The sequence below is a fragment of the Ambystoma mexicanum genome, chromosome 10 (assembly GCF_040938575.1).
Source record: "Ambystoma mexicanum isolate Mex_15411 chromosome 10, UKY_AmexF1_1, whole genome shotgun sequence".
Classification (NCBI taxonomy): Eukaryota; Metazoa; Chordata; class Amphibia; order Caudata; family Ambystomatidae; genus Ambystoma; species Ambystoma mexicanum.
In genome coordinates, this window is record NC_090932.1 from 1,405,378,785 (window position 1) to 1,405,406,746 (window position 27,962).

The window sequence follows — 27,962 nt, forward strand, 5'->3', positions numbered from 1 at the left end:
TGATACAATAGCACCCGGAACAGGGGCACTGAGGAAGAGGGCTTAGAAGGAGTGGATTCACAACTAGCAGGAGGAGAAGGGGGAATATTAAGATCATGCAAAGGATAACTGAACATTCAGTACACAAAGATTTGAAATTAGAGCAAATCATAGTGGCTGGAGATTTCAATTTACAATCGGAACCCTTTAGAGATACAATTAGCCTATGGGAAGAGGAAGAGGCTGTGTGGGATATTGCAGACCTGATGGCAAGAGTTCCCGGATAGAATGCATGGGCAAGCAAAAGAAGTTGTAAGTATCCTATATGGCTTATATTTGAGGTCATGCACGGGTGTCCAACTGGCAAAGCACACATTCTTTGGTAACGACAGACTCAGAAATAGACAGCATCCTCATCTTAGCCCGAGATTGAGGATGCGTTAAAATGTTGAAGTAGAAGAGTGGTTTGAGAGCTAACATAGATCACTTGGCCTGAGACTTAAGACAGATTGGCAAATAAAGAATCTACAGACCAAAGACAGGAGTACTGCCATAGTTATCACAGGAAGAGCGCGATAAGCTGTCAAATTGGCCCGCCTCGACACAGATTGCTGCATCCCAATCATATATAATGACATAAAAGGGTATATTAATGATCTGCAATTTCTGGTTGTCAGACAAGAACGTCATAGAGGAGTATGACGAAATAACATCCATATACCCATGCTAATAAATTAGGAAATGCAGTAAGAACGCAGATTATGAGACAGGAAAAATGGTATGATGAGAAATGTAGGCAAGTCAAAGGAAATCTGCTTGCTAACTTAAAGAAAGAGGCTGTGGAAAACATAGAAATGTTGCGCCAACTAAGTTATGAATACAGGTGTCTAACTAAAGGAAAAAAAAAGCTTTCCTGAGTAGTAAATGGGATAACCTATTGGATGAAGTAAAGACAGGGGGTTTCGACTGCCTTCTGGAAGCAGGTCACAGATCGCACAGAATCAAAAGACCCTGTAATCGAGGGCTTTATGGCCAAGGATGCTTGGCTTGACCACTTCCGGTGGCTCTACAGGGAGGAAAGGGCGCTTCTATCACATGATAATGAACGATCTATGCAGATAAGGGAAACCCTGCAGATCGAAGCTAGCACCTTTACAATATTGGAAATACAGGAGGTGCTGTGCTCACAGAAGGGAGGGACAGCACCAGGGCCCAATAAAATACCAATAGCTAGCTATAAATCAGAGCCAGTTATTTGGGTGCCAGTTTTGTATCGTCTATTCAATGCACATAGAACAAATAAAGTGCAAGATTCATGGACAAAGGCTGAAATAGAGCCCACTTACAAAAAGGGGAGAGGCAGGACCCAGCAAATTATCGTTCGATATCCCTTTTGGATACCACTGGAAAGATCTTTGCAACGGTTGTCCAGAACCAACTGTAGACAGGGTAATGACTAACAACATTCTAAGCCACCTCCAGTAGGGAGGGGTACAGTGGGCTTCAGATTATCTCTCATCAACATTAACATCAGTAATACTAAGGCCATGGTGTTCCTCGCCAGACGCACCAAGAGTATTAAGCTTGTATGTCCATATTGGTGAAATGAAACTAGAGCAAGTCCTAGTTTAGGATTTCCTTGGCAACAGGTACACTGAAGGCCCCCCTACAGAGATTTACAAAGCGCAGACAAGAGCAGCTACAATCTAATTTCTCATGCCCTGCTTACAGAGAACTTCGAGCCTCTTCCCTCACACCAGTTCTAAAGCTGCCCAATGTACGAACTTTGTATGAAGCAAAGGTGATATATAAATCCACAAGACAATCATGTTTACTGTGCGGCAAATTTCATCCATCGGGCTTGGCTGAAAATAGGATTATGGGCAGGGTAGACAGTATGAAAACACCACGCTAATATTGATTTGATACGAACCTTCTGTGCTTAACTATGTGCATTCCCTGTAATTGCATCTTGCTAGTTTGATTTCTCCCCAAAAATAAAACATGGAATTGTTTATTTGGTTTTACCTTAAGGAGCATCGGGTGATTCGATAATATTTTAGTGCTGCTTTTTTTGGTCAATGTTGAATTTAGACATTTTTATATCCATTTTGTATGATGGAAGATTTTAACCCACTGATAGGATTTACAGAGAAAAGAGGAAAGTATTGGAATGAAATGGCTCCTCTTTTTTTACTGTTGTTTGTACCATGTTTTGATATGAAATGGATGTATGGGAATTACATTAATATGCAAGTATGCCTTGTACCCGATGGCAAAGTCGAATAAAGGTCTGTTGATTGAATAGGGGCTTAGTAGAGGTCATGCCGCTGTATGGGTGCAAATCGGATGAAGGGCATTTTCCAAGACACTTTCCGTCTAAGTAACGTTTTATGAATAGGAACGTCTGTGATAGTTACCTCTTTTTCTTATCTTTGCAGCAACAAAAAAACACAATGGATCTGACATTCAGTGACAATATTTCTACACTGCTTCTCCAGATTGGGACTTACACTCAGACAGAAATCCGGATTTGATTTATCAATCAAAGAAAATCACTTTTCAGTTGGTGTGCCCAGAGCCTAAACTAAGCCCCTGGTGCCTGAAAAATTGGAGTTCTAACATCACACAGAAGAGTTGCCAAATAAATGTACTTCTTTGCAAAAACGGAAAATCGTTCATATCTAGGACTACGCTGCCCTTCTGTTCCTAAACACAGACATGCGCTAATTTGCTCGCGCTCTCTCACGCCAGACAGGAACCGTACCTTCCGCCCTTTAATGCCATCATCTCGGAATTCGAGGCGAATGCCCAGTCATGCTGCATGAAAGGCTATGCAGGACCCCTACTTTTGACCACGAGCGTGGCGGATTGTTTTGAATAGAGTGGCCAGTGGATATACAACTATGGCACCCACTTCTTATAAGATCTAACCACCTACAGTGGGTTCTCACCTTCCTAATGCTGCACAGCTTAGCCTTTCCAGGGAAAAATAAAGAATGCGTGAAAAAGATCAAGCTGTTACAGCCAATCAATTCCATTTCTGGATAGCTGATAAATGTATTTATTATTTTCTTAAACGCCAGTATTTGCCCTGTAGCTACTTCGTAGTGTTAGTTACAATAACGTTACAGCCAGATCAGATTTGAGGGAGCTGAGCTGCGATTGACATAGGCCAGCTGGAGAAAGGCCCTCCTCTAAGGAGATCCAAGAATCGATGGGCACACACACAAGGGCTTCAATGGAGCGCACTAACTGTAGAGCGCGTGTTAAGGAGGCGACTAAGTACGGGTCCAAGGCATTTCATGGGGCGTGCACCTGTCACTCAATTTCGCTGCAGTGTTTCCCCTGCGGCCTGCATACTGCAACAGTAAACCCTTAAATCGCGGAACTATCCGACCTTAAATATACAGAATAAAAATATCCTTTAAAGCTTGAATTCGGGATCAAACACTGATCGTGGCCATGCAAAGGGCTGTATTGTACCAAACAAAGGAGGAATGACCAGATGCCTTTCTATACCTCTATTTCTGCAAAGCATTGTCCAGCATAGACACGAGATCCATCTTCCACGGCGTACTGCAATAATTTACCAGCAGATGGCGATCTGAGCTTGGTTGGGTCTTTTTCTTTTTCAAAAACACAAGTTTTGTTACCAATGGTAATCCGGTATCTGAAAAGAATGGACACTTGTTAATACTTGTTTCTATGTCTGGATCATTCTTTAAGGAAATCGAGAGCAAGAAATACTGTGAACAGTTAATAATGTGTTAGCTATCGCTGGAGCCCAGCCGCCCTCCCCTCCTTGTTAACAGCTGGGGGAAACGGTGAGGGAGCTCTGGTGTGCAAAGATTATTAGAATGTAGAAAAGGGAATGGAGGAAGCTGGTGAGTAACGGGACAGGTTTATTGACATTGCACGAAACAAATAAAGCAACCAGCGGGGTGCTAAAACTCGAAATGCGGCTGGAAAGCTATCACAAACTGTCAGCAAAACGTAGTCCAAATTAGAGTAAGAAGGCAACCAAGAAAGTTGCCGGATACTGCGTGGCTTGAGGTGGCGACATCCTTAAGGCACCAGCAAAGACAGCCTGTAACGTGCTCAGTAGTTGGCACTTTAATTCATTTTAAATTATGTGACATTTTTAACTAAGAAAAATGTGTGTACAAAAAAAAGTCATTTAACAAAATGTATATTGTGTTCTTATACTTGTGTAATATCTCAGAATTATAAATGTTGTTTGTAAAAACCAAATACAAATAATAAAAAATAATAATTGTGCACTCTGGCTCACTGTCCTCGTAACCACACTCAATGCGTTGATTCTCAACCCCTATGCAGTCAACAAGAAACTGAACGAATATGACTAGATATCAACTCAGGAACACACACACAGCGGAAGTCCTTCAATACAGGAAACAACAGAAGAAACGCACTGCATGGTGTCAGCTCTGCAACCATGGGACCACCATAGAATCTCCATTTCACTTGACAACAGAATGTAATCGACTATGCGAAAGTAGAACCAAGCACCTTGCAAAACTGGTTGTGGAAACCTCATCCCCAACTGCCACAGAATGGTGGGACCGCCTCAGTCTAGGAGATCATATCCCCACAATTCTAGCAACTATGACATTTTTGGAAGCGACTATTCCAAATTTCGAACTCAAATCAAGATTGGTGACCGAAAAGGCATAAGGCCTGGCCACCCGGCTAAACTAACTAAACAGCTCCTCAATCGCCATGTGCCAGACTAAATTTAATGTCTTACATTGAAAGGTTTGATACAAACCAATCACTTAAAAAATAAAAAGCGGGATACTATGCACAGGAAACCAATCTATGGCCGAGGCCTAGATAATCCAGGAAAAGACACTGAATCCACCACTATATAATGCTTGCTGCATAAAGTGCATGGCGAAAACCCCATTACACCCGACATATAAAAATTCAATCAGTGAAGCGTGCAAAATTAGCAAAATAGAAGAACAAATAAGCAGGAAGAGAACGTGTCCAGTCTAGTCAAGGCAGAGAAAAGGATGGACAGGTGTTGCTGGTGGGCGGGGTCAGCAGGGACAGCCCTCACAGTGCAACTAAAACATTTACAGGGGAAAGTTATTTTTCTGTGCAAAAATGCTCCCGTCGTGTCCCCTGGGATGCACACCCAAAAGTATGGAGGAAAGGGGATGGGACGTTGCAATAGAGGAGAATCTGCGCAAGCACAACACAGGGTCATGGTTGTTGCCTGAACAACCATTCTTCCTTTAAACTTTCTTCTCACTCGTTCTCTACTTCACAACTTCTCACTCAGGTGGCTACAGGATGGGATGGAGACATTTTGTTTTGTTCCGCTGCAATTTTGCAGAAGCGTTTAGATGTAACAAAGATAGCTCAGGACACATTGATACAATTTGTATTTTATTTGATTTCTATACAGCTTTCGCCAAAGCGCTGAACAGATTTATTAAAAATGGTACAAACTAGTAAAAGATTAGAAATAATCATCAGACGGTAGAAGGACAATGCAGTCAGTTATTGGAGAGAAGTGATAGGAGAGTTTTGAGATTCAATTGAAAAATGCGTAAAGAGGTGGAGGAATGGATAGGGAGAGGAAGAGAGATCCAGTGCTTAGGAGCGAGTAAAGCAAAAGAACACAAACAAGAGGAGGTGCAAGGAGGTTTAGGAACAGACAGTAGAAACTGATTCTGGGAACATAACATGCATGGGGCGAGTAGAGTGATATTAACAAGGTTAGGTAGATAGGGGCGAGACCATGGATGCATTTAAAGACAATTGAGAGGAAACAGAAAAGGAAACAAAACTCAAAAGAAAGAAGAGGCAGATAGCAGTGAAGAGGAAATGGAGGCGCGGGGTAGGGGGTGAGAGAAGAGAAGACAAATAGACGAATTATAGGCAGAGCAGAGGGGGGCAAGGTGAGAAGCAAGACCACCAAGGAGTAGAGCGGACCAATAATCAATACAAGAGATGACCTGAAAATGAACGAGAAATGTATTTTATTGAAAGAAAGATAGGGGCAGGCATGACGGATATTGAATAAAGTATAGCTGCAGAAGTGGGCATTGTTAGAAATGTGTAGAGAAAACGAGAAAGAGCAGTCGAAGGTGATACCCAAGTTACGGGCTGATAAGAACGGGAGAGAATCGGAAAAAGTAAGGAGGAGGAGGAGGAGGAGGAAGGGGTGACGTGAAGGAAGTGGGAGGAGAGCCAGAGTTGGATAGCAGAAAGACAATTGGAGACCGAGTGAAATGAGTCGGAGAGGAAGAACAAAAAGATTTCAGTGCCATCAGCGTAAAGACGGATTGAGTGGCTGTGGACGACATTAGTATATGAAGCAGGGTAGAAAATAGAGAGAAGAGGACCTAGGAGAGAACCTTATATAAAAGGGAACTGGGGGGAGAAGAGTTACAAAATAGAAACGGTTAGAGAGATAGGAGTGAAAGCAACTGAGGACAGTACCAGAAAAGCCGAGAGAGGTGAGGGTGGAGAGAAGAACCAAAAGATGAACAGTATCAAATGCAGCAGAAAGGTTGTGGCAAATAAGAACAGAAGAGAGCTTAGAATGACAAGCAGTAAGGAGAGCGTTTGAGACATGCAGAGGGGCAGTCTCTGTGGAGCGAGAGGAGTGGAACCACACTGAAGGGCAGGAAGAGGCAAATGAAGATTAAGATAGGAAGAGACCTGTGAATAAACAGCATGCTCCAGAAGCTTTGATAGAAAAGGAAGAAGAAAGATGGGGTGTAAAATAGATGGGAGAGAAGTGTCAATAAGGTTTTTTCAAGATTGGTAGAATAAAAGCGTGTATGAAAAGAGGAAATCAAGAGTTAGTGCGAGGAATTAATGAGACAAGTGAGATAAGGGATGAGATGAGGGTAGATTTGAGGAATGAGGGACTATGAGAGTGGATCCGATAGGGGAGGTAGTGGATGGGAGCTCAAGGAGGGCAGTAGTGTCAAGATCAGAAAGAGGGGAAAAAATAAAGAGTAAGGTGGAGACCTCCAGGGAAGGATGAGGACGGGGCACAGCGGGTGGGAAGGAAGAGCAGAGAGACAGCCTTGGGGGTGAAATAATAGGCAAAGTTAGAAGAGGCAAGACGATAATAGGGAGAGATCAGGAGGACAAGGAGAGGGAATAGTTTGCAGAAGCTGGCGGCGGGGTGATGAGAGATAATGTGAGTTAAGAACAATATTGGTTTTTGGCTGACAGCAGAGATTGATCATATGAATAATGCAGGAAAGATAAGGTAGAAAGATCACAGGGGGGACTCGGACTCTTTCAATAGCTGTTCGGCTTTTCAAAGATTCCAGTACAGAGGTGTGAGCAGTGGTAAACCAAGGCTTAAGGGGTCTGCATGAAGCAGTGAAGGAGGCAGGTGGAGTTAAGAGTAGACAAAGTTATAAGTTACTCACCCTAGTGACTAACTTACGTCTAGTCCATAGTCCCTTTTCTGCCGTAGTGCAAAGGGGTCCCTCGCTAGGGATGTGACCTGACCTTTTTCACACAAAAAAGCCTTTACCCTTTAAATGTAGCTGCATAGAGGCGTGATACCAGGAGCATGTGGTCCCCTGACTCCCTGGCTCCTCCAGCGCCACACCTCCGTCCCCTTTTTTTGTGTCGGCCAGATTAAACTACAGCCCAACTACGTTCTCTTTTTAAGGGGGAGGATGGAGGGTCGTATGGATGAAAGGGGACTATGGACTAGGAGTATGTTAGTCACTACGGAAAGTAACTTATAATTACTCCTATGTCCCATCCCCTTTCCTCCATACTGCAGGGCAATCACCACTGATAAGTAGTCCTAGTTCTGAATACCATGGTCTGGCTGGCCACTGAGGCACGATTAGAATGAGCAGGAGGGCCTGTCCCTCCCTGATCTTGCAGATGACTGTGAATCAGAGGGGTTAGCGGCAACGCACATGCCCACAGCCTGTAACCGTTGCAGGTATACCGTGTGGCCCAGCAATTCTATGCCCCTGCCGATCCAGGAAGCAAACTGGTGGGAACTCCTGTTGTGCTCCATGGCAAATAAATCTACACTAGGATGGCACTATGTCTGAAAGATTTCACCAAGGACCTGTGGGCATATCTGCCACTCGTAGTTGTCCACGCGCAGACTGCTGAGGCTGTCCGCTTCCAGATTGGAATCCCCAAGTAGATGGATCGGCGAAAGCTGGATACTGTGCGTTATTGGCCAGTCTGCAGGGGGAGATCTGGTGCCTCCCTGCTTGTTGATGTAGTACATGCATGTCAAACTGTGTCTGAATACAGACTGCTCTGTCCTTGGCCAGAGGTAGGAACACCTGCAGCACTAACTCAATGGCCTTCAACTCAAGAAGGTTGCTATGGCTGGTCTTGCGTCCTTGTCTGACCACAGCCCATGGACGGAGTGGTCGCCCAGGGAGGAGACGGTCGTGATTGTCAATGCTGGCTTGGGCTGGTGAAAACACATGCCTACTGAAAGGTTGGCATTCTGCCTCCACCACAATAAATCCTGGCAGAGGTCTGCCGGGATGGAGACGGTTATCGCCTGTCAGCCCATCTCTTGGTTCCAGGAGGCCATCAGGTGCAACTGGATCCTCTTCATTCTGAGCCTCGTATGGATTAGCCAGAAGGCATGTTGCCATGATGATCAACAAGTGCTGGAAACACCAGGCAGCGGTGGTTGTCCTGCTGAGGAAATGGCTAATAAGCGCCCTCTGCACCCCAATCCTCTCCACTGTAGGGAAAATCTTCTGTTCCCCCGTATCCCACAACAGGCCGAGGAAGACCAGGGTCTGGGTGGGCTGCAGTTGGGATTTACACTGGTTGGAGTACCCCAGCTCGTACAAGATTTTCAGAAGTCGGTGTGCCGTAACCTCAACCGCACCTGGAGATGCCGCCTGGATGAGCCAGTCGTCCAGGTATGGGCAAACGTGGTGGCCATCTGACCAGCAAATTCATCAACCTGGTGAATACCCGGGGGACTGAGTTCAACATGAACAGAAGCACCCTGGACGACATGGTGGCCCATCATCCTGAATCAGAGGTAAGCCATATGGGGCAGCCAAATCGGGACATGAAGATGGGCATCTTTGAGGTACAGGGAGCACGTCCAGTTTCCCACACAGATGGACTCTGCAACCAGAGCTGGCATAACCATTTTGAATTTCTGTAGGGGTAGGTAAAGATTTAGTAAGGACAGATAGAGAACCACTCTTGGCCTGCCTAGTTCTTCTGAATTGTGAAAATTTGCAAATAGAATCTCAAGCCCCTCTGAGAGGGTGGGACCTCCTCCACCACATAACTTCCCATAAGCGCCAAGATTTCCGCAAGAAGAGCAGGTGTCCCGATCTGTGGGATTGGCGGGGCGATGGGGGAAGGCCGGGGGAGAGGGAGGCGGAACCGATGTGAAACCACTGAGATGATCAATGGAACCGCAAAGTTTGTCTGACAGGACTGACTGGGAAGGGCAAGCCTGCCCCCCACATGAGTGTGTGGGCCCTGATGTACTCATTGTTTTTTGCCATGTGAGGCAGGTGCCTGGGGAGGGGGGGGACTAGAGGAAACCCTTGTCTGAGGTCCTTTGCTGCTTGCGCCTGTAAAGGCTGGGGAACCTGTCAGGCTTGCGTGTTCAGTGTTCCTGGACGCCCCAGAAACCCCTAAACCTTCTCCCCCTGTCAGATCTTGCCTGAACCTGACCATAGGATTTTGTGGCCGGTCTAGCCAGGATGGCCAGAGACTTGGCTGTTCGTGAGCTGGTTTTCTTCTTCAGCTCGACGTCTGTCGACGAATTAAACAAGTCCCTGCCTTCAAAGGGGAGATCCAGAATCCGCTCCTGAACATCTGGGTTAAACTTGGTGGCCCACATCCAAGTTGAATGCCACATATCAGTGACAACACAAATGGCTCTCCCTGCTGTGTCTATATGGGCCACTGTGGACTCCGTAATATCCGGTGCGACCAACTTGGCCTTGGCTAAGCCTGACTTGAAGGCTGCTTCCTTATGCACTGGCAGGTCCGGAAGGAATTCCGCAATCTCCCTTCAAAGTCTTTGGTTGGCTGCAGCAAGCATCGCATCCGCGTTTGCCTGTCTAAGGTGAAGCCCGGCATTCAAATACATCCTTTTGCTGTAGGCGTCCAGAATTTTGTTGTCCTTTCCCAGCAACATTGAGGCTGTGGTTGAGGATGTGGAGGCCTGTGGCATGGAATACAAGCATGCAGCCGATATAACAGAGGAATGTGGCTGTGGATGGACATATAGCAGCAGGGTGTCCCCCTCAGCCTGCCTATACTTGGCATCAAAGCTTTTGTTGGTGGGTTGTGAGATATGGGTCTGAACCCAGCCCTTCTTCGCCAAGGCCTCGACATCCTTCTGCAGAGGAATGACAGACCTTGTGGATGCTCCAATAGTCAATACCACGTCAAGGACACCAGCCTTAGGTTGTTCCTTCTGTGGCTGAGGGATAACCAGGTACTCTGCTAGTCATGCTAGCCTGTTGTGGAAAGCCTGTGCAGATGCAGAAGTTGAGGTATCCGCATATATGATATGATATGGCATTTATAACGCGCCTATGCACAAGTGTTTCAAGACGCGTCCTCTTCCTCATTTGTGTTGGCATGGTCAGTCGCCCCTGGCGAGAGAGTCTCGAACTCCCTGATCGCCGCTGTCTCCTGGCGGGGTCGCCGGTGGTAACTCTGGGATCTGTGGGATAGAAACTGGATGAGGCACTGGTGGCAGAGGCTGCACTGGAAGCTGCAGCTGAGCTGGCACGGGCATCACTGGGGGTAGCACCGGAGTCTAGGGTAACACTGGGACAGGCGGTTGTTGAGGCAGTACCAGGCCCGGAGGAACAGGAGGTATCATCTCCTTTATGAGGCGTTTTGAGATGCCCGCCATCTGTGGAGAATTCATCAGTGTCATAAATTTGTCAAAAAACCACAATGGGCTGGGTCCGACTGGTGCTGTGTCTGTATTGCGTATAACTGGCCTCGGTGTAGCACACTAATACGGACCGTACTGGGTAGGCTGTGCACCATGGCATCTGAGGCTTGTGCATGGGTGACCATTCTATCCGTGGGGTGAACTCCTGTCTGGTTGTGGGAGGTGTGACTCCCTGCGTGCCTTCTGGTTAGGATGGACGTGCCTCTGTATATGGCGCCATTTTTTCTGGTTGGGCCAGGAAGCACGGGAACTGGTTGTCCGCTGAAGTACTCACATGTGCCTCCACCCGTTTGCCTTCAAGCGTAGGCTTGTCACCCTACTGCACCTCAGGCATGCCCTTGAGCCTAGACCCGGTAGTGCAATGCCCCTCTGGAGATTTCCTGGCTTGAGGACCTTTCGGTTCCTCAGTCCTTGGCCCGGGAGGATCCTTGGATCCATCAATCGGATGACCGGTAGCTCTAAGAGCCTCAGGCCCGGGACAGGTAATAAGATCGGTACGCAGGGTCTTCCCAGAGAAGGAATCGCCCTTGTGGGGTGCTTTAGAGATTAGTATCCTTACCTTGGGCCTTGATTTTCTGTGCACGTACTCAAAGTGTTCGGATGGAGATCTGGTGAAAAGCTCCCTCCACCTGGCGAGACGGTTCTTCAAAGACTGAGGTGTGAGCGCGTTGCACGCCCACCAACCTTCCCAGCCATATTCCTCACCCAGGCACTGCAGACAGTGGGTACGGGTCTGAGCTGGGAAAGATCTGTTACAGGAAGGAAACCTACTAGAGCCTGCCTGGGCCGACATGCGTGGGGAGGGTGAGGCACCGGAGCCTGGTGTAAAGAAAGGTAAAGGAAATGAAAACTAAAATAAGGGACACTGGTTCCCAAGGGAAGGTCAAGTGTGTGGAATTAGAAGTGAAAAGGCCTCAACCACCAGCCCAGGTGAAGTAGGTCTGCTCCCGTCGCTGCGGAATCAAGGACTGAGGTGTGGCGCCAGAGGGTGGATTCAGGGGAGTGCATGCTCCTGAGTACCATGCCTCTATACGCAGCTAAATATAAAGGGGAACAGCTTTTTTGTGTGAAAAAGGTTTCGTTCCCGTCCCTAGCGAGGAACGCCCATGCAGTATGGAGGAAAGAGGACGGGACATAGGAGTAAGAGGTATGATAGGACTTAACAGTGTCGTCAAGAGAGAGACGATAGAGGGAAGGGAAGAGAGAAAAGAGGGGTGAAAGATCAGAATTTATGGCGACTGAAGGTAGGGGCTGGAGTCAGGGAAATAAAGGACTATAGAAAGAAAAGAGGGAAAAGAGGGAAAAGAGGGAAAAGAGGGAAAAGAGGACATGATCCAATGAGTGAATAGGATAGACAGTAATGGTCCCTGGGGAGGGGAGTGAGGAAAAGATTTGGTTAAAGCAGGAGCCCGACCTGTGAGGAGGGGGAGCAGAGAAGATTTGTTTGTTTGTTTGTTTAGTATTTATTATGCGCACCGGACCCTGGGGTATAAGGGCGCAGAAAGTAAGAATATGTACAGCTTAGAGCATAAGTTACAGGTTACAGTTACAAGTTACAGAAATTACCAGTTACAGGTGCAAGTTTACAATACAAGTTTACAATCGTATGGTGCAGATGCTGTGTAGCAAACAGGCGTAAGCATTATCATAGGTTCAATTAGCAGTTACTGTCGTTAGCCAGTTAATTACAATTTGCCTGAATTTGGAAAAAGAGCGTTCTAGCCTTGCGGTAGTGGGTAATTCATTCCACAATTGAGCAGCTTTGACTGGGAAGCTAGCTCCGCCTATGGTGGTCAGTTTAAAGCGTGGTACTTGTAGGCGATTGGTGTAGGCAAGTCTGGTTTGTCTTGTGGGGTGTGATCTAGTAAATCTGTCCTTTAGGTATTGAGGGGCTTTGTTATGTAGAGATTTGTGTGTGAGAGATGCAGTTTTGAGTCTGATTTTCTCATGGGTGGAGAGCCAGTTGTGTTTCCTTCTTATTGCTGTAATGTGTTCTCTCCTGGGGATGTTCAATGCCGCTCGGAGGGCCTTATTTTGCTGTATCTGGATTTTGTTGATGATGGATTTAGTGGCTCCTATGTATAGTGCGTTACAATAATCTAGTTTAGAGATGATAAGGGCTCTGGCTAGTGTTAGACAACTGTGCTGAGAAAGGAATTGTTTCCCTGCTCTAATGAGCTTACATGTGTAGGCTGTTGAGGAAGCTAGGGAGTTTACCTGTTTGGAGAATGATAAGGTAGAATCAAGGTAGATCCCTAATGTTTTAACTTCTTTGGCAACTTGTATGCAGTTCCCATCTATGGTAAAGGAAGAGTAATTTGTACTTAGTTTATTGATGAGGGGTGCGGTGCCTAGGATAAGAAGCTCAGTTTTATCATCGTTCAGGCATAGGCCATGGGTTGCCATCCATGCCTGAACGATGCTGTATATTTTGTTCACCATAGCTAGATCTTTTTCGTAAACCCCTGTGAGTGGGAGGAGGATCTGGGTATCGTCAGCATAGTTAGTATACGTGATACCCAGATGGTCCAAATCATCAAACAGGGGCTTAGTGAATATGTTATATAGCGTTGGTGAAACGCATGATCCCTGTGGCACACCGCAGGTAATAGGGATGGGGTCTGCAGCTGCTGTAGGTGAGAAAACCCTCATGGTGCGGTCACTAAGGAAGGATTGTATCCATGCTATAGCCTCAGTGGAGAAGTGTGCTGCTGAATCTAGGTGGTTACATAGGACTTTATGGTCCACTAAATCAAAAGCGGCCGATAGGTCTAGTAGCAGGAGGAGTGCTATTTTTCCAGAATCTCGTACTTTGTCTATTTGGGCTTTCAGGTCAATCAGTGCAGTTTCTGTGCCGTGAAGAGGGCGGAAGCCAGATTGTCGGGAGCCTAATAGTTGGTTTTGTTCCAGGAAGTTCTGGATTTGGATGTAGGCCACCTTGTCCAGTATCTTCAAGAGGAACGGAACCGTAGTAATAGGTCTATAATTAGTGGGTATAGTGGGGTCAAGAGTAGCCTTTTTTAAGAGTGGGAGCACCCAGGACTCTTTTAAGTTACTGGGGATAATGCCTGTGGTAAAGGAGGCATTAATTAACTTAGTGATAAATGGTGCTAGATCTCGTGCGGCATCTTTGATGAGTTGTGCTGGACATAAGTCTCCTTTGCAGTTGGACGGTTTTAGACCGAGTATTGCTTTCTCTACTTCTAGTATGGAGACTTTGGAGAAGTGGAATTGCGTAGTGGGTTTGGAGTTAGGAAGTGTCTTAATAGGCGGTAATATATTGGGTGCTAAGGTCTCGCGTTTTAGTTCTATTTTCTTTTGGAGGTTTCAGACTTTGTTAGAGAGGGCTTGCTGGATTTCAGAGCGCCACTTTTTGTCTTTGAGACAGTTATCTTGAGGTGTTATTGGGTTTTCCAGTTCTCTGAGTATGGCGAACAGTTCTTTTGTACTTGATTTGGTTTGTGTGATTCTGTTATTGTAGGTCTCTTGTTTAGCTAGGATGATTTCTTTTTTATAATGAGAAGAGATGTTGACTAGTTTCAGTTTATTTTCTGGACTGGGGTTAGTTTTCCACGTATTTTCCCATTTCCTTTTTTCTAATCTTAGATTTTTTAAGAGGGGGGTGAACCAGTTGTTCAGGTGGCTCTTTGGCTTGCTGTTTCTGAGCTTGAGTGGTGCGATGTCGTCAAGGGTTTTGTTCATGATGTTGTTAAATTCTTCCACTAGGCTGTTAGGGTTAAGGTTGTCAGGTAGAGCGTCCAGAGTGGGCATGATGCCGGGGAGTAGTTTGTCTAATGTCATGTTTTTTTTGTTTCTGGTAAGTGCAGGAGGTGCACACGGTTGTTGCAGTTTGGGGGTGGTAGTGTCCAAGGAGAATGAAATTAGATGGTGATCTGACCAGATTTGGGGTGAGATGGAGAGATTGGCTATATTGCAGTTGTGGTCAGCAATCCAATCAAGGGTTCTCCCTTTGATATGGGTGGGCTAATGCACTCTTTGTGTGTAACCCAGTTCTGTTAGGGTGTTGGAAGCTGCTGTGGCTTGTAAGTCGTTGATATCATTAAAGCCAATATTGAGGTCACCTAGTAGTATTGATTGAGTAGTATCTTTGAGGTTTTCTGATAGGATGGTAGTTAAGTCTTCTATGAAGTTCTTGATAGGACCTGGAGGTCTGTATATCAAGTGAAGGTTAAGAGTGTGTGAGTTAGCTGTGGGTGTCTTGGTGGACATTATCTCACAAGATTCAATGGTTGGTGAGGGGGCGAGTCTCATCCCGAGTTTAGTTTTGACGATGATGGCTAGTCCGCCACCTCGAGCTCCGCGCCTATCCGATCTGAGGATAGTATAATTGTTGGGCACAGCTAGGGATAGTGCTGGGCCTGATGCCTCATGCAGCCAAGTTTCTGTAATGGCTAGGAAGTCGTAGTCTTCTGTCAAGATAATTTCAGATATTTCTATGGCGTGGGCGACTAAGGATCTAGCGTTTATTAAGGCTGCTTTGATTTTCGGTGTGTGGTTAGGGTGTGTAGCAGTATTTATTGCGGCATTAGGAGGGGCATTTGTTTCTTTGTTTGTTTGGTAGTTATTATACTTAATGTAGTTATGGGTGAATGGTTTGCGAGTGGGTTCCTTTTTGGCTCGAATGGTATTAGTTTCGTATTTGATGAGTGGATCAAAGATTCTGGGTAGTCTTGCTCGTAGTCTTAGGTTTCTGTCAGCTATGTTACATTGTGTAGTGGATCGTTGTGTTGTGGTTGCTGTAGGGGGCGACATGGTGAGACGTTCCCAAGGGGCGAGTGAGGAGGCCAGGTATACTAGATAGGATAGTATAAGGAGAAGAGAGAAGAGTAGATGAGATAAATGAGAAGAGTAGAAGATGGGAAGAGTAGATGAGATAAAAGAGGAGATTAAGATTACAATCACCATGAAGAAAAAAGGGGGAGGAGGGAAGAAGAAATTATAGTAGAGAGTCAAGAAAGCCAGTGGGCCTCATTACAAATTTGGCAGTAGCCTTGCCAGTAAAACCGGCAGGCTGCTGCCAAACTTGCACATTTTTCCGGCACCTGGCAATGGGGAAATACACAGCTATTACAGCCCTGGCGGACCCTGTATTTCCCCATTGCCAGGCGCGGGAATTTTTTACTCCCCATTTGAGTCCCATCGGGAGGACGGTAGCACCGGCACCATTCAGAATGGTGCCGGTGCTACCGTCAGTGTCTGCTCGCGGGTGCTGGTACACCCGCCAGGTCAGACCTGGCTGGCAGGAAGGCACCCGCGAGCAGAACCCTTAGTTTGCCGGTCCGGTAACAACAGTACCAGCAAACTTACCGGTACTGTTGTTACCGGACCGGCAAACTTGTAATGAGGCCCATTGGTAGGCCCAAGGAGTCTGTAGATAGTAAGAGACAGAGAAGGGTTTAGAGAGTGAGGGGAGACGGTCCTCAAATGAGGAAAGAGAAGGGATAGTAGAGAGAGGAGGAGCAGGAGTCCAAAGGGAATGGGAAAGGATCCCAGTGCCCCCACCTTCACCAGAGGAATGGGGTGTGTGGGAGAAATGAATATTAGAGGTGTGAAGAGAGGCAGGGGTAGAGGGGTTATCAGGACTGAGCCAGGTCTTGTTTAGACAAAGAAAATGCAGATTAAGACAAAGGAAGAGGTCAAGAATGAACTTAGACTAAGAAGGGAATAGGTGGGTAGGAGAAATTAGATACATTGCCGGAATTATTAGAAGTAGGGGGGGGGGGGTTGAGAGAGGAGAACCTAGTTGGCACATGACTAGGCGCGAAGCACACCCTTTGCCCTTTGAATGGGACAGCCAGGGCAAGGACGTCCACTGTAATAAAGGTAGGCATACAGGGCATGTGATCCCTCACGTGACCGCAGATGGTAGTGCTAGTGGGAGGGTGCAGGGGAGGTCCCGGCAGCCAATGCTGTGATATCACAGGGGAGCCTCGGGCAACAATCCTTCCCCTGTCAAAACATGCATCGGCAGGTGAATCTGCAAACGGCTGCCCAGGCAAAAGTACTTCCATGGCAGTCATGTGACCGCAGATGGTAGTGCTGGTGATGCAGCGCTACCAAAAGCAGTACACTTTACAAATCTCTTAAGATTCACTCCCGGGGTGAAAATAAATGCTTCATCAATGAACACTGGTGAAGTATAGCACAACTTACCTTTCAATTTCTTCCTTCATGTAGGTGGTGTAACTGTTCCCATCATAGGAAAGCAAGAGACCACCATCACTCAACCGATGTACATCGATCTCAATATTAGACTCATTCATAATGATGACATAGGTGGTTAGGGACTGCCGTGCTACCTGCAAAAAATATTTCAGTCCTTATTATAGATTAAACATTCCAATTTTTTTCTCTTAACTTTGCATCAACAAAAATCTACATTCGTGGCTGCCTGCTTCACTTTTTTCAATTTCCATTCATAAGACATTTGTGTTGTCAATTTGGAAATGTGGGCATGATGTAAAAAAAAATAGAATGCAAACATTACAATTATTTTATGTAGTGTGAACAATATCTGGTGTAGTAGGTGTTAATCATGCATGACAGAGTACAGAATTAGGTACAAATCTACTCAAACACAAACCCAACTAAGACTTTATATGACACAAATAAGTAAATCTCAAAAAAATCATAAAGACACTAAATAAAACAAGAATAGAGTACCATACATATTTGACAAAGACCAATGTTTTTAATACATGCGACAAATCCAGGGAATTTGTCACTTCGCCCTAAGTGGGAGCCAGCCCCTTTGGGACTAGGGAGGTGAGCCTGCTAGGCAATACCATCCCATGGGGACAGAGCAAGAGGGATCCCACTTGGAGCGCCCCCCCCCGCTCTGGGGACAAGAATGACCTAAGTAAGGAATTAATACCAACTGCCTTCATTGCAAAGTCCCAAGTGATTGTTGGTTACATAGGAAATGAACATGGCAATCATGTACAGGGCACCATTTAAGGTGGATTGCTTGGTTTCTGACCTGTATTTGTTGCTGCCTCTTTGTGAAAACCAGAACCAATGGAGTCGTCCTTTTCATTCCAGGGAAGGATCTAAATATACCTGGACAGCCACAAAGCAAGAGAAAATATGCAGAAGAGCGAGAAATGCCAGCTTGCGCAGCCGCACAGAGGAAGGAGTTTTTCACTCAGAGGAGGAGCAGAACCGGAGATCCATGCAGTGGGCGTCGTGGGTGGAGACAAAGCTGAATGCGGAACTCTGCTGCTTCTATCAAGGCGGCGATCCCGAGAAGCCTGGGACCGGTGATAGAGGAAGCAAAACCAAATGAAAAGCGACATGCCAGCGTCCTGCTTCTCAGACACCAAAAAGGGAAAGAACCACCGACGCGAGGAAGCCGACTGCACAGACCAGAGCCAGGTCGAGAAAACAGGTCTGGGTTGGCCAGAGACACTGCCTCCACTACCTAGCAAGAGCGCGTGTCATTCCGTCTGGTTTTCGGCTTCACTTTCTGTCTGGAACTTGACTGTCAACGGCCATATTGGACTGGTCACCGACATCACTTCCAGCGGCCATCTTGGATCCGTGAGATCACTTCCTGTGGCCATCTTGAATCCTTGACATCACTTCCTGCAGCCATTTTGGACCAAACCCTTCTCCAGCCGAACGCCACAGGTGGCTCCTCTGGCAACACCAATCAGGTAGAAATTGCCTCATCCCAGCAACAGCAGGGACCAACCGCTGATTAACTAGGCGATCAGGTGATAAACGTGTGTGTCATCCCTTCTGATCTTCCTAGGGGCGTGCAGCCAGAGGCGTCCCAGTGAAGGGCGAAAAGTGAAGAGTGAAGACCAGCCTCTTTGCCTCTTCACCTATGAGCCTTTGCTTTTGTCTTTCTCCCTGTTGCACCTGTGAGTACCCGAAGCTTCCTTATTAATGTGTTGTCTCTCCACACTGTGCTACTAATCTATAATGCACTCACTCCTGTTCCTCCTGCTGCTTCTCCTACTCACCTCATTCTACGATTTCTCCAATCACGCTGTAACTTCCCCCTTTCATATCTCGATTATAAAACTTCACTCGAATTTCCCACTACTCCATTTCTCTTCCATCTCCTTTCAACAAAGCTGACAAACTAACCGTGCCTCATTTTACACCTATCAACCTCACCGCTCTTTGTCAGAGACTCAAATTATCTACTCTTCCTTACCTCATAAACTGACAATTGCACTCTGAAATGCTCAGTTTGTATGCAACAAAATCTCCTTTATCACTGACTACTTTCACTCCAGCTCTCCTCCCCCAGACCTTCTTGCCATCACTGAAACCTGAATTTCTCCATCTGACACTGCCATTCTGTCAGCCCTATACGACTCCAAACTATCCTGCATTCAACTCTCCACGACTAACTGGCAGAGGTTGATGCGTCTGACACCTACTCTCTTCCCGCCTCAATGCCTTACAAATCTTCAATGCCACGTCTACTCCTACCTCTTTTGAATTCACCATCTCTTTTTTTTAATAAACTTTATTTAGTAACAATGTGAACAGCATTAGTATAATGGAAGCATACAGTGATTATTTCAGATTATGACCATCCGCCCTTTAGCTGCCCCCTTTTCAACACATTGCCATCCAAGTTCACAACATTTTCACTTTGAACTAACCAAACCTCCTGTCCCTCCCCCACCCCGCCCCCCTCTCCTCCTTCCCTTCAAACACTTCATACATTGGAGTGGTGTTTCAGGGTCCCCCCCATTGTTATTTAATGTCCAGTTCTCTGCTTTTGTTTACAATTTGCAGGGCCAATGCCATTTCCTTCAGGTTGCCCTCAGAGTACTGAATAGTTATGGAGCATTGTGGGCCGGACGTAGTTCTGTTCCTGATCTGCCACAAATTCATGAACTGGGAGCCAGGTTGCCATAAACCTGTGGTACGTACCATTAGCCAGGGCAGTCATTTTCTCCATTGCCCTAATACCACACATTCTTACCCACCAGATGACCACAGTGGGACCCTGTTCATTTTTCCAACCGTGGGCCAGTTGAATTCACCATCTCTACTATTGCTCTGCCTCACTCGGTTCACATCATCTCCACCCATCACCCTCCTGGTCCCACTGAACCATTCTGTGATGGCCTTGGGCAACTCTTTGATTCTCTTTCCACTTAACATCACCTCATTCTCTTCGGTGACTTCAATCTTCCTTCTCCAACGATTTCTCAGAAATCTGTACTTCAGTCTTTTCATAGTGGTCACACTCTCCGCTCTATCCATCCATAACCTACCTACCCACAGAGGGGTTAACTCGTTCAATCTCTTATTCATCTCCACCTCTCTCTCAGCCACTAATACTACTGTCATACCATCCATATCTGATCACTCAATTGTTTCCACCACCACCTCCATTCCAACCTCTGACCTTTCCTCACCACTCGCTTCACGTATTACTCAAAGGAAATTTAAATCTTCTGCCATTCCCCTTTCTCTCTGACATACAGTTCTCACCCTCCTCTTTCACACCTGATACCTCTTCCACCAACACTGCCTTCTCCAGCTTCCAATCCCTACTATATGACTCATTCTCCTCTTACTTCCCACTGCTTACTTTCACCCCTAACTTTCAGCATCCTCCCCATGGATCACCCCATTTAGATGCTCTCTCTGCACAGACATGCGTAGGTTTTATTTATTTATTTAGTTTTTTTTTTTGCTGTGCAAAGCGATGCACACCCACTCACATAAGGATCTGCAACTCTACCCTCTCTGCCCTGAACTCTCTCAAGTCCACTCTTGATGGAGCTGAAAGGGAATTCTACCTAACCCTCATTGACTCCCACTCCAACCATCCTCGCAGGCTACAGGGCACCCTAATCACACTCCTCCTAAGTCTATGACTATCATCTCCACTCTCACAGCTAATGACCTAGCTGAATACCTCACTGCAAAAATAACCAAACTTAGAGACCCTCTTCCTCACACTCTTTCCTCCTACATTTTACACTCTGCCTACTCTACCATCATTCTCTGCCTCCATCTCCCACATTAGTCACACTAATACTGAAGTGCTATCTCTATTGATGTAGGCTAACCCCTCTTATACCCGCCGGACCCTCTTGCGCCTCAGCTAGTCAAACCAATTGCCCCTATAGTAGCCTTTCACCTCGCTGAACTCTTCAACCTGTCCTTCGACTTTGCTTGCTTTCCCTCTGTTTTCAAAACAGCCACGGTCATCCTAAAAAAGCAAGGGGCTGACCCAAGCCTACCGGCTAACCTTTGCCCTGTGCCTCTCCTTCCGCACTATTCTAAAGTGCTCAAAAGGTTTGTGTTCAACAGTCTTACCAATTTCTTTGACAACTACACACTTTGAGACCCGCTACAAGCAGGTTTTCGCTCCCGTTACTCCACGGACACTGCTCTCATGAATGTGTCCAACTTCATTGCCTCTGGTAAGCACTCAAATCTATCCTCTATCCTAATTCTCCTTGACCGGTCTTCTGCCTTTGACACTGTCGATCCCTCTGATCTCCTTAATACTCTCTTCTTGCGATTCACGATCAAGCCCTTGCCTGGATTGAATCCTACCTTGCACCTCGCCATTTCTCTGTCTCCTGGAGCAACAACACCACCTCTGAACTCACTCATCTAACTGTTGGTGTTCGACAAGGCTATGTCTTGGGTCTGCTCCTCTTTACACTCTAAACTTCTTCTCTTGGGTTCTCGTACCAACTCTTCGCAGATGACACCCAAATCATCTTCTCTTTTCCTGAACTCTCCTCTGATCTATCAAAATGTCCTATTGTCTCTTGCCATTAAATATTGAATGGCATCACACTCTATGTTAAACTCTACCAAAACAGAGGAACTCTTCTTCCCTGCCAAAAGCACTCTTGTCTCTTCCTCTGCCTATTCAGTTCCTGCCTGACCCTCTCCCCTGCTCTTCTTCAGCTAGAAACCTTGGCGTCATCTATGACCCTCCTCACAACTTCACTACGTTCATCTCCAAAACTGGAACAGCAGCTCGCATCAACCTCCTAAATATTAGAAACATCAGCCATCTCCTTCCTTTCAACAACGCCAAGCATCTCTTAACCACTTCTTATCTTCTCTAAACTGGCCTAATGTGCCAGTATTCTCTTTGGTCTCTACAACTATGCTTTCTGTCCTCACAACAAGATCATTAACTTTGCCACCAGGACTCTCTTTGAACTCCCTCACTTCACATTTACTTCCTTGTACCATCACCAGGCTGGATGGCTGATAATGCAAAACAGGGCCAGATTAAAATGTGTTCTCCTGGTTCATAAATGTATCCACGGTAAGGCACCACTGTATCTATCCAACTCTATTTCTCGTAATCTCCGATCTGCCTCTTCAACTACCCTTGTGGCTCCTCGCCCTCCCTGTGCTTCCTATTATGTTTATTTATTGAATTTATATAGCGCTTTACAGAGTAACAACAAGATACAAAATTTAAAGAAGCTTATTTACAAACGTGAAACAAACCAGAAGTACAGTATATGGAACAATTTACTCGAGGGGAGGAGGAGGGAGAGGGGAGGAGGAGGAAGGTTAAGGGTATGAGAATCAGGTTTGATGCTAGCAGGGTGGGAGAAGGTGTGGAGGGGGGGTGGGGGGGAGTAACCCAGGTGCCCTCCTACGCCTCTTGGTGGCAGTGTCCGGTGAGGTCAGTGGGAGGAACGGGGGAGGAGGGAGGTGAGTGGAGGGGGCTAGGGGCTTGAGGAGGGGGTGAGGAGAGAGTCAGGGAGGGGAGTGGAGAAGAAGGGATTTCAAGGAGGAGCGGAAGGATGAGTAGGTGGAGGAGGAGCAGATGGAGAGGGGTAGGGAGTTCCAATGGAGGGGGGCCAAGAGTTGGAAGGAGCGGAAGCGTGAGGCGGCGCAAGGGGCAGGGGGGTACTACTAGCTTTGGCTCTTTCTCAATTCTTGCACCACTTGCATGGAATTCTCTTCCACCGGACATCCGAGTAACAGTTCACACAGATTTGTTCAAAACCAAACAAAAAGCCTGCCTCCGTCGCCTCTGAGTTACCCTCTTAACCTACCTCTCATCTGCCTGCTGGCTAACATTTTTCCCTTGCCTCTAACCCGCCTCTGTCTTTCAATTCCTCTGCCTCCATTCTAAAACTTCACCCATCATGGTCATGTCCCGAGCACAGCTGGCGTCTTTAATCTATGTTGTCCATTTAAGTATCCCCGGTGACTGTTCCATTTACTCCCCTCCACAACCTGGTCAGAATATCCCTCAAACTCAACCCATTGTAAGAAGCTCACTGCTTCCCATTAAATCGTATTTCTTATCTATTGTATATTCTTTTGTGATCAAAAGAGCATTGTTCCTCCTGTATATAAATAAATAAAAATAAAAGACAGTACAATGCAGCACACAAGTAACAGGTGGAGGGCAGTGCACCGACAACCAAGCATACACAGGGCTGAAAAGCAGAGTACCCCACTCGCCAGAACTAAAACAGAACTGGGCTAGAGAAACGCGTAGCCCACATGGGGAGGAAAAGTCAAATATCCCATGGGGGTTGTGGGGCCTGCCAGAATTTGCTAGCAACACAGTGCTGAGCAGGCCTGAAACCCAAGGAAGGGTGATAATCCTAACACCCCAGGAGGGGGTGAGAGAAACAAAAACCAAAGCATGGCTGAGCAGGACCGTAGCTCATGCTGGGCTGATAATCCAAAAACCCAGGAGGGGGGGCTGGGCTGATAATCCAAAAACCCAGTAAGGCGTGTGGGGGGGAGAGAAGAGAAGCAGCAACCAAAGTTGGGCTAAGCTTACCCATAGACTACTTGAGGCTAAAACTACAGCCACCTGACAAGGGATAAAGAGAAAGGTCTGTTTTTGTGGCAACCTATTCAGCTTAGAGGACCCGTTAAGTCCAATACACCCCTGAAGACAGGATGAATCAGAACGTTTTCAAGCTGGCTGATAAGGCCACTGTTTTGCCAAAAGAACAGAGATACTTTTGCTTGTTAGAATTGCCAGGCCAAGAGCTGGTGGTCTTAAAACAAGCCACCACCAATTTACTCAAAGGGGCCAAAGGTGGTAACCTTACTCTAAGCTAAAGCTAAAATTGTCTTTCCTTCCTTTCATAATGGTAGGGCAGATGTTAGGATAGCGTAGGTTTTGACAGAGGGCAGAGTTTGTCTGTAGAACGTCCTATTAGCATCTGTTTGTTGTTTTGTAGAGTAGGGAGCCCATCATGGAGGTAGTGTTTTAGAGGAGGATTTCTTTATATTCTAAAATAAAACATCTAGTTTAAACATGTCCTATTGTCCGTCTCCCATTTCAGACTTACCATATACATTTTTAAAATCTAAAAGGGAAGCAGCCAAACAGTGGCATTTGCAAAGAATTCCCATACTGTGAGTATGCAACTAAAAAGGTTGAATTAATAAGTTACTCACTGTAGTGACTAACATACTCCTAGTCCTTAGTCCCCTTTCCTCCATACTGTATGGGCGTCCCTCGCTAGGGACGGGAGACAACCTTTTTCCATCAGAAAAAATAATCTTCTCCTTTAAATTTAGAGGCGCGCGGGAGCATGAGCTCCCCTGACTCTGCCCCCAGGCGCCATGCCTCACTCCCCTTTGACGCGTCGACAATATTACCATTGTCTAATGACACCAGTTTTATTTGAGGGGAGGATGGTGGGATGTATGGAGGAAAGGGGACTAAGGGCTAAAAGTACATTAGTCACTACAGTGAGTAACTTACAATTACTCCTATGTTCCGTCCCCTTTTCTTGATACTGTATGGGCGATTAAAACTGAATGCAGCCCCAGGGAGGAGAGGTGACCCTCCTAAGAAAACAATTGCCTTAATACTGCCTGCCCAAATGCCGCGTCTGACCTGGAGCTGGCATCCAAGCAGTAGTGCTTGCAGAAGGCCGACAGGGGACGGTCGTTGGTGCATTCCGGGGCTTCCAGGAACAGAGGATGAGACAACCTGTTTGCTCACCCAGTCAGCACCGGCGCAAACAACAAAAGGGGGGGGCAAGGACAAAGGCTTCTTCCTTTCCCTCTCCTTAGCAGCAGCCTCAGAAGACGGGCCCAGACCTTGCTGATGACCTGCCACGGAACGTGCCTCTGGGAAGTAACCGCCGTGTCCTTGGCTCTGAAAGTGTGGCCATGCATATTTGCCAGGAGTGGTTTGTGCAGCCCCTCATAGGAAGCCTGATAGCCTGGTTTTGACCCACCAAAGGTGACAAAGGGAGCTTCTGATTTGCGGAAGCTCTTGGTTCTGTCTAGGTAGAATTTTAGAGCGCGCCTAACATCTAGACAGTGCAGTACCCTCTGACCTTCGTCCATCTGGTCCGCGAAGGAAGTAGGTAGCACTAGCTCCTCATTCAGGTGAAACAAGGAGACTACCTTAGGTAAGAACGCAGGGTGAATTCTAAGCACCGAAAAGTAGTGTAAGGCTCTAAAGCCACCAGTGCCTGGGATTCACTAAACCTGTGTGCAGACTTAAGACCCACCAAGAGGGCTGTCTTAATGGTGACTAGCCCGATATCCGCGGATGCCATTGGCTCAAATGGTTTATGTGCCATGGTGCCCAAGATTACATTGAGGTCCCACACCAGGTGTGGCTTCTTGATAGGCAGGTAGAGCCTGGTGATGCCCGCCAAATGTCTTAACCACAGGATTGTAGGATGAGAAGACCTCCTTTTCCGAGTTCCTGTAGGCTCTGATGGCCGCCAGATAGGTTCGGTATGTGTCTACTTGCACCCCCAAGTGAGCGAGGTGTGCTGAAAAGGATAGCATATCGTCCAACATGCATGTCAGCGGACCGACCCCCTTTGATTCCGCCCAGTGACAAAACCTAGTCTACTTGCTTTTTTACTGGCTCCTAGTAGCATTGCTCCTGGTGCCCTGTATGATGTCTAGGTTAGCCTGTGACAGATGCAGATGTTTTAGTGCGACTTGTTCAGCAACCACACTGCAAGGGCTAACTTCTGGGGGGTGGGGTGGGGTGGATGACCGTGCCGCCCTGCTTAAATAGTAGGTGAGCTGGGCCCAGCGGAAGGTGCATCAGAAGCTGATCCAAAAGGCTGAGCAGTTCCGAGAACCATGGTCTAGCCGATCACCACAGAGCTATCAGAATGATACAGAGGTGCTGGGACTCCCTTATATTGCAGATTACCCGATGTACCAGGGGAGTGGGAGGGAAGGCATATGCGTGCATGTTGTTCCACTGTATCTGCAACGCATCGCCCAGAGAGCCCCAGCCCTGTCCCTGCCAGGAAGCAAACTGGGGAAACCTCCTGTTAGACGAGGTGGCAAAGAGATCTACCTGAGGATGACCCCATCTGTCGAAGATCCCCTGAAGGACCGCTTTGTTCAACGGCTATTTGTAATTGTCCAGACCCAGCCTGCTGAGCCTGTCCACCTCCAGGTTGGACCCCCCAGGAATGGATTGCTGCCAAGTGCATGTTGTGTACTAGAGCCCACTCCCAAATGTTGACTGCTAGAGTGCAGAGGGGAGGAGACCTGTTGCCACCGTGCTTGTTGATGTAATACATGCTGGTGGAACTGTCCGTTTGAATGAGGATCGCCTTGCCACTGATCATCGGGAGGAAGGCTTTGAGAGTGAGCCAGATGGCCATCAACTCGAGCCAGTTGAAGTGGGCCTCCTGCTCCTGACGGGACCAAACCCTGTGAACACTGTGGCTGTCCAAGGTCGCTCTCCAGCCCTCTAAGGATGAGTCCGTGGTGATGGTAACCTGGGGTGCTGGTTGCCAGAAGGGCCTGCCTATCCATAAGTTGGAGTCTGTGCTCCACCAGACTAGGTCCTGGTGGAGATGAAGTGGAATGCTGACCAGCTCTCCCTGGCACACTTCTCCTGACTCCAAGAGGCTGCGAAGTGCAGCTGCAAGCGTCTCATTTTGAGCCTTGTGTATGGCACTGCCAGGAGACATGCTGCCATGATGCCCAGGAGGTGTTGGTACCACCATGCCGAGGTCAGTACTCGGCTGAGAAAGTGCCCCGTGGTCCTCTTGATGGCTGTGATCTTGTCCTCCGAGAGAAAAACTCTCGGAGCTCATATCCCAGATGCGGCACAGGAACGTTAGATTCTGTGTAGGCTCCAGCTGTGACTTCTTGAGATTGATGGACGATCCCAACTCGTGTAGAGTATTCATGAGGGCGGAGGAGGTGTGGTGGACTGCACCTCCAGACTGGACCTCCAGAGTCCCTGCCCTGATGAGCCAGTCGTCTAAGTATGGATAGACGTGGTGACCTTGGGCCCTTAGGAGGGCTATCACTGCGTTCATAGTTCCTGTAAAGATCCTGGAGGCTGAATTGAGACCAAAGGGTAGAACTGTGTATTGGAAATGAAATCCCATGATCCTGAACCTCAGAAAGGACCGATGGGGCTGCCATATCGGGACATGTAGGTACGCATCCTTCAGATCCAGGGAGCACATACAGTCTCCCATGCACAGGGTCTCCGCTATAAGCGCCGAGTTACCCATCTTGAACCTTTGAAGAGGAAGGGAAAGGTTCACAGTGGAAAGGTCCAACACAACTCTCAGGCCCGCCTGGTGGTTCTTGTGTATGGGGAAAATCGGTGAATAGAAGCCCAGACCTCGCTGGGAGGCTGGAACTTCTTCCACTGCCTTACTCTCTACGATTGAGCAAATTTCCCCCAATAGGGTTGCTGTCCTAATCTGTAGGAGCGGAGGAGAGAGGGGAAGGAGGGATAGGTAGGCGGTAGCCCGTGGACACTACTGAGAGGATCCAGGGGTCTGCGAACCTTGTGCGCCAGCATTGGGAGTGAAGGGCAAGCCTGCCCCCAACCGTAGACCCGGATGGCCGTGTCATGCCTTTTTTCCGTCTGGGGCTGAGGAGGGGGACTGAAAAAGCCCTTGTGCATGGCCTTGTGTTTGTACCAGTGTTGGCTCAGAGACCTGTCCAGTTGCCTAGACCGTCGCTCCTGGAAACCCCAGAAACCACTGAAGGACCGACCCTTGTCTGATCGCTGGTGCGTCTGGCTGTATGCTTTAGGAGTGGCCTTAGTGAGGATGTATAAGGATTTAGCTGT

General features: G+C 47.2%; 1 protein-coding gene across 1 annotated transcript in view; it reads right to left on the reverse strand.

Annotated features, from left to right (window-relative positions):
- Window positions 1-27,962, reverse strand: part of ACACB (acetyl-CoA carboxylase beta) — a 3,851,763-nt gene that overhangs the window by 2,616,359 nt on the left and 1,207,442 nt on the right. Inside the window, exons 17-18 of the mRNA XM_069619430.1 lie at window positions 17,093-17,238; window positions 3,502-3,652 (exon numbers count right to left, since the gene is read on the reverse strand). Coding sequence (XP_069475531.1) covers window positions 3,502-3,652; window positions 17,093-17,238 — 297 coding nt within the window. The remainder of the gene's footprint in view (window positions 1-3,501; window positions 3,653-17,092; window positions 17,239-27,962) is intronic.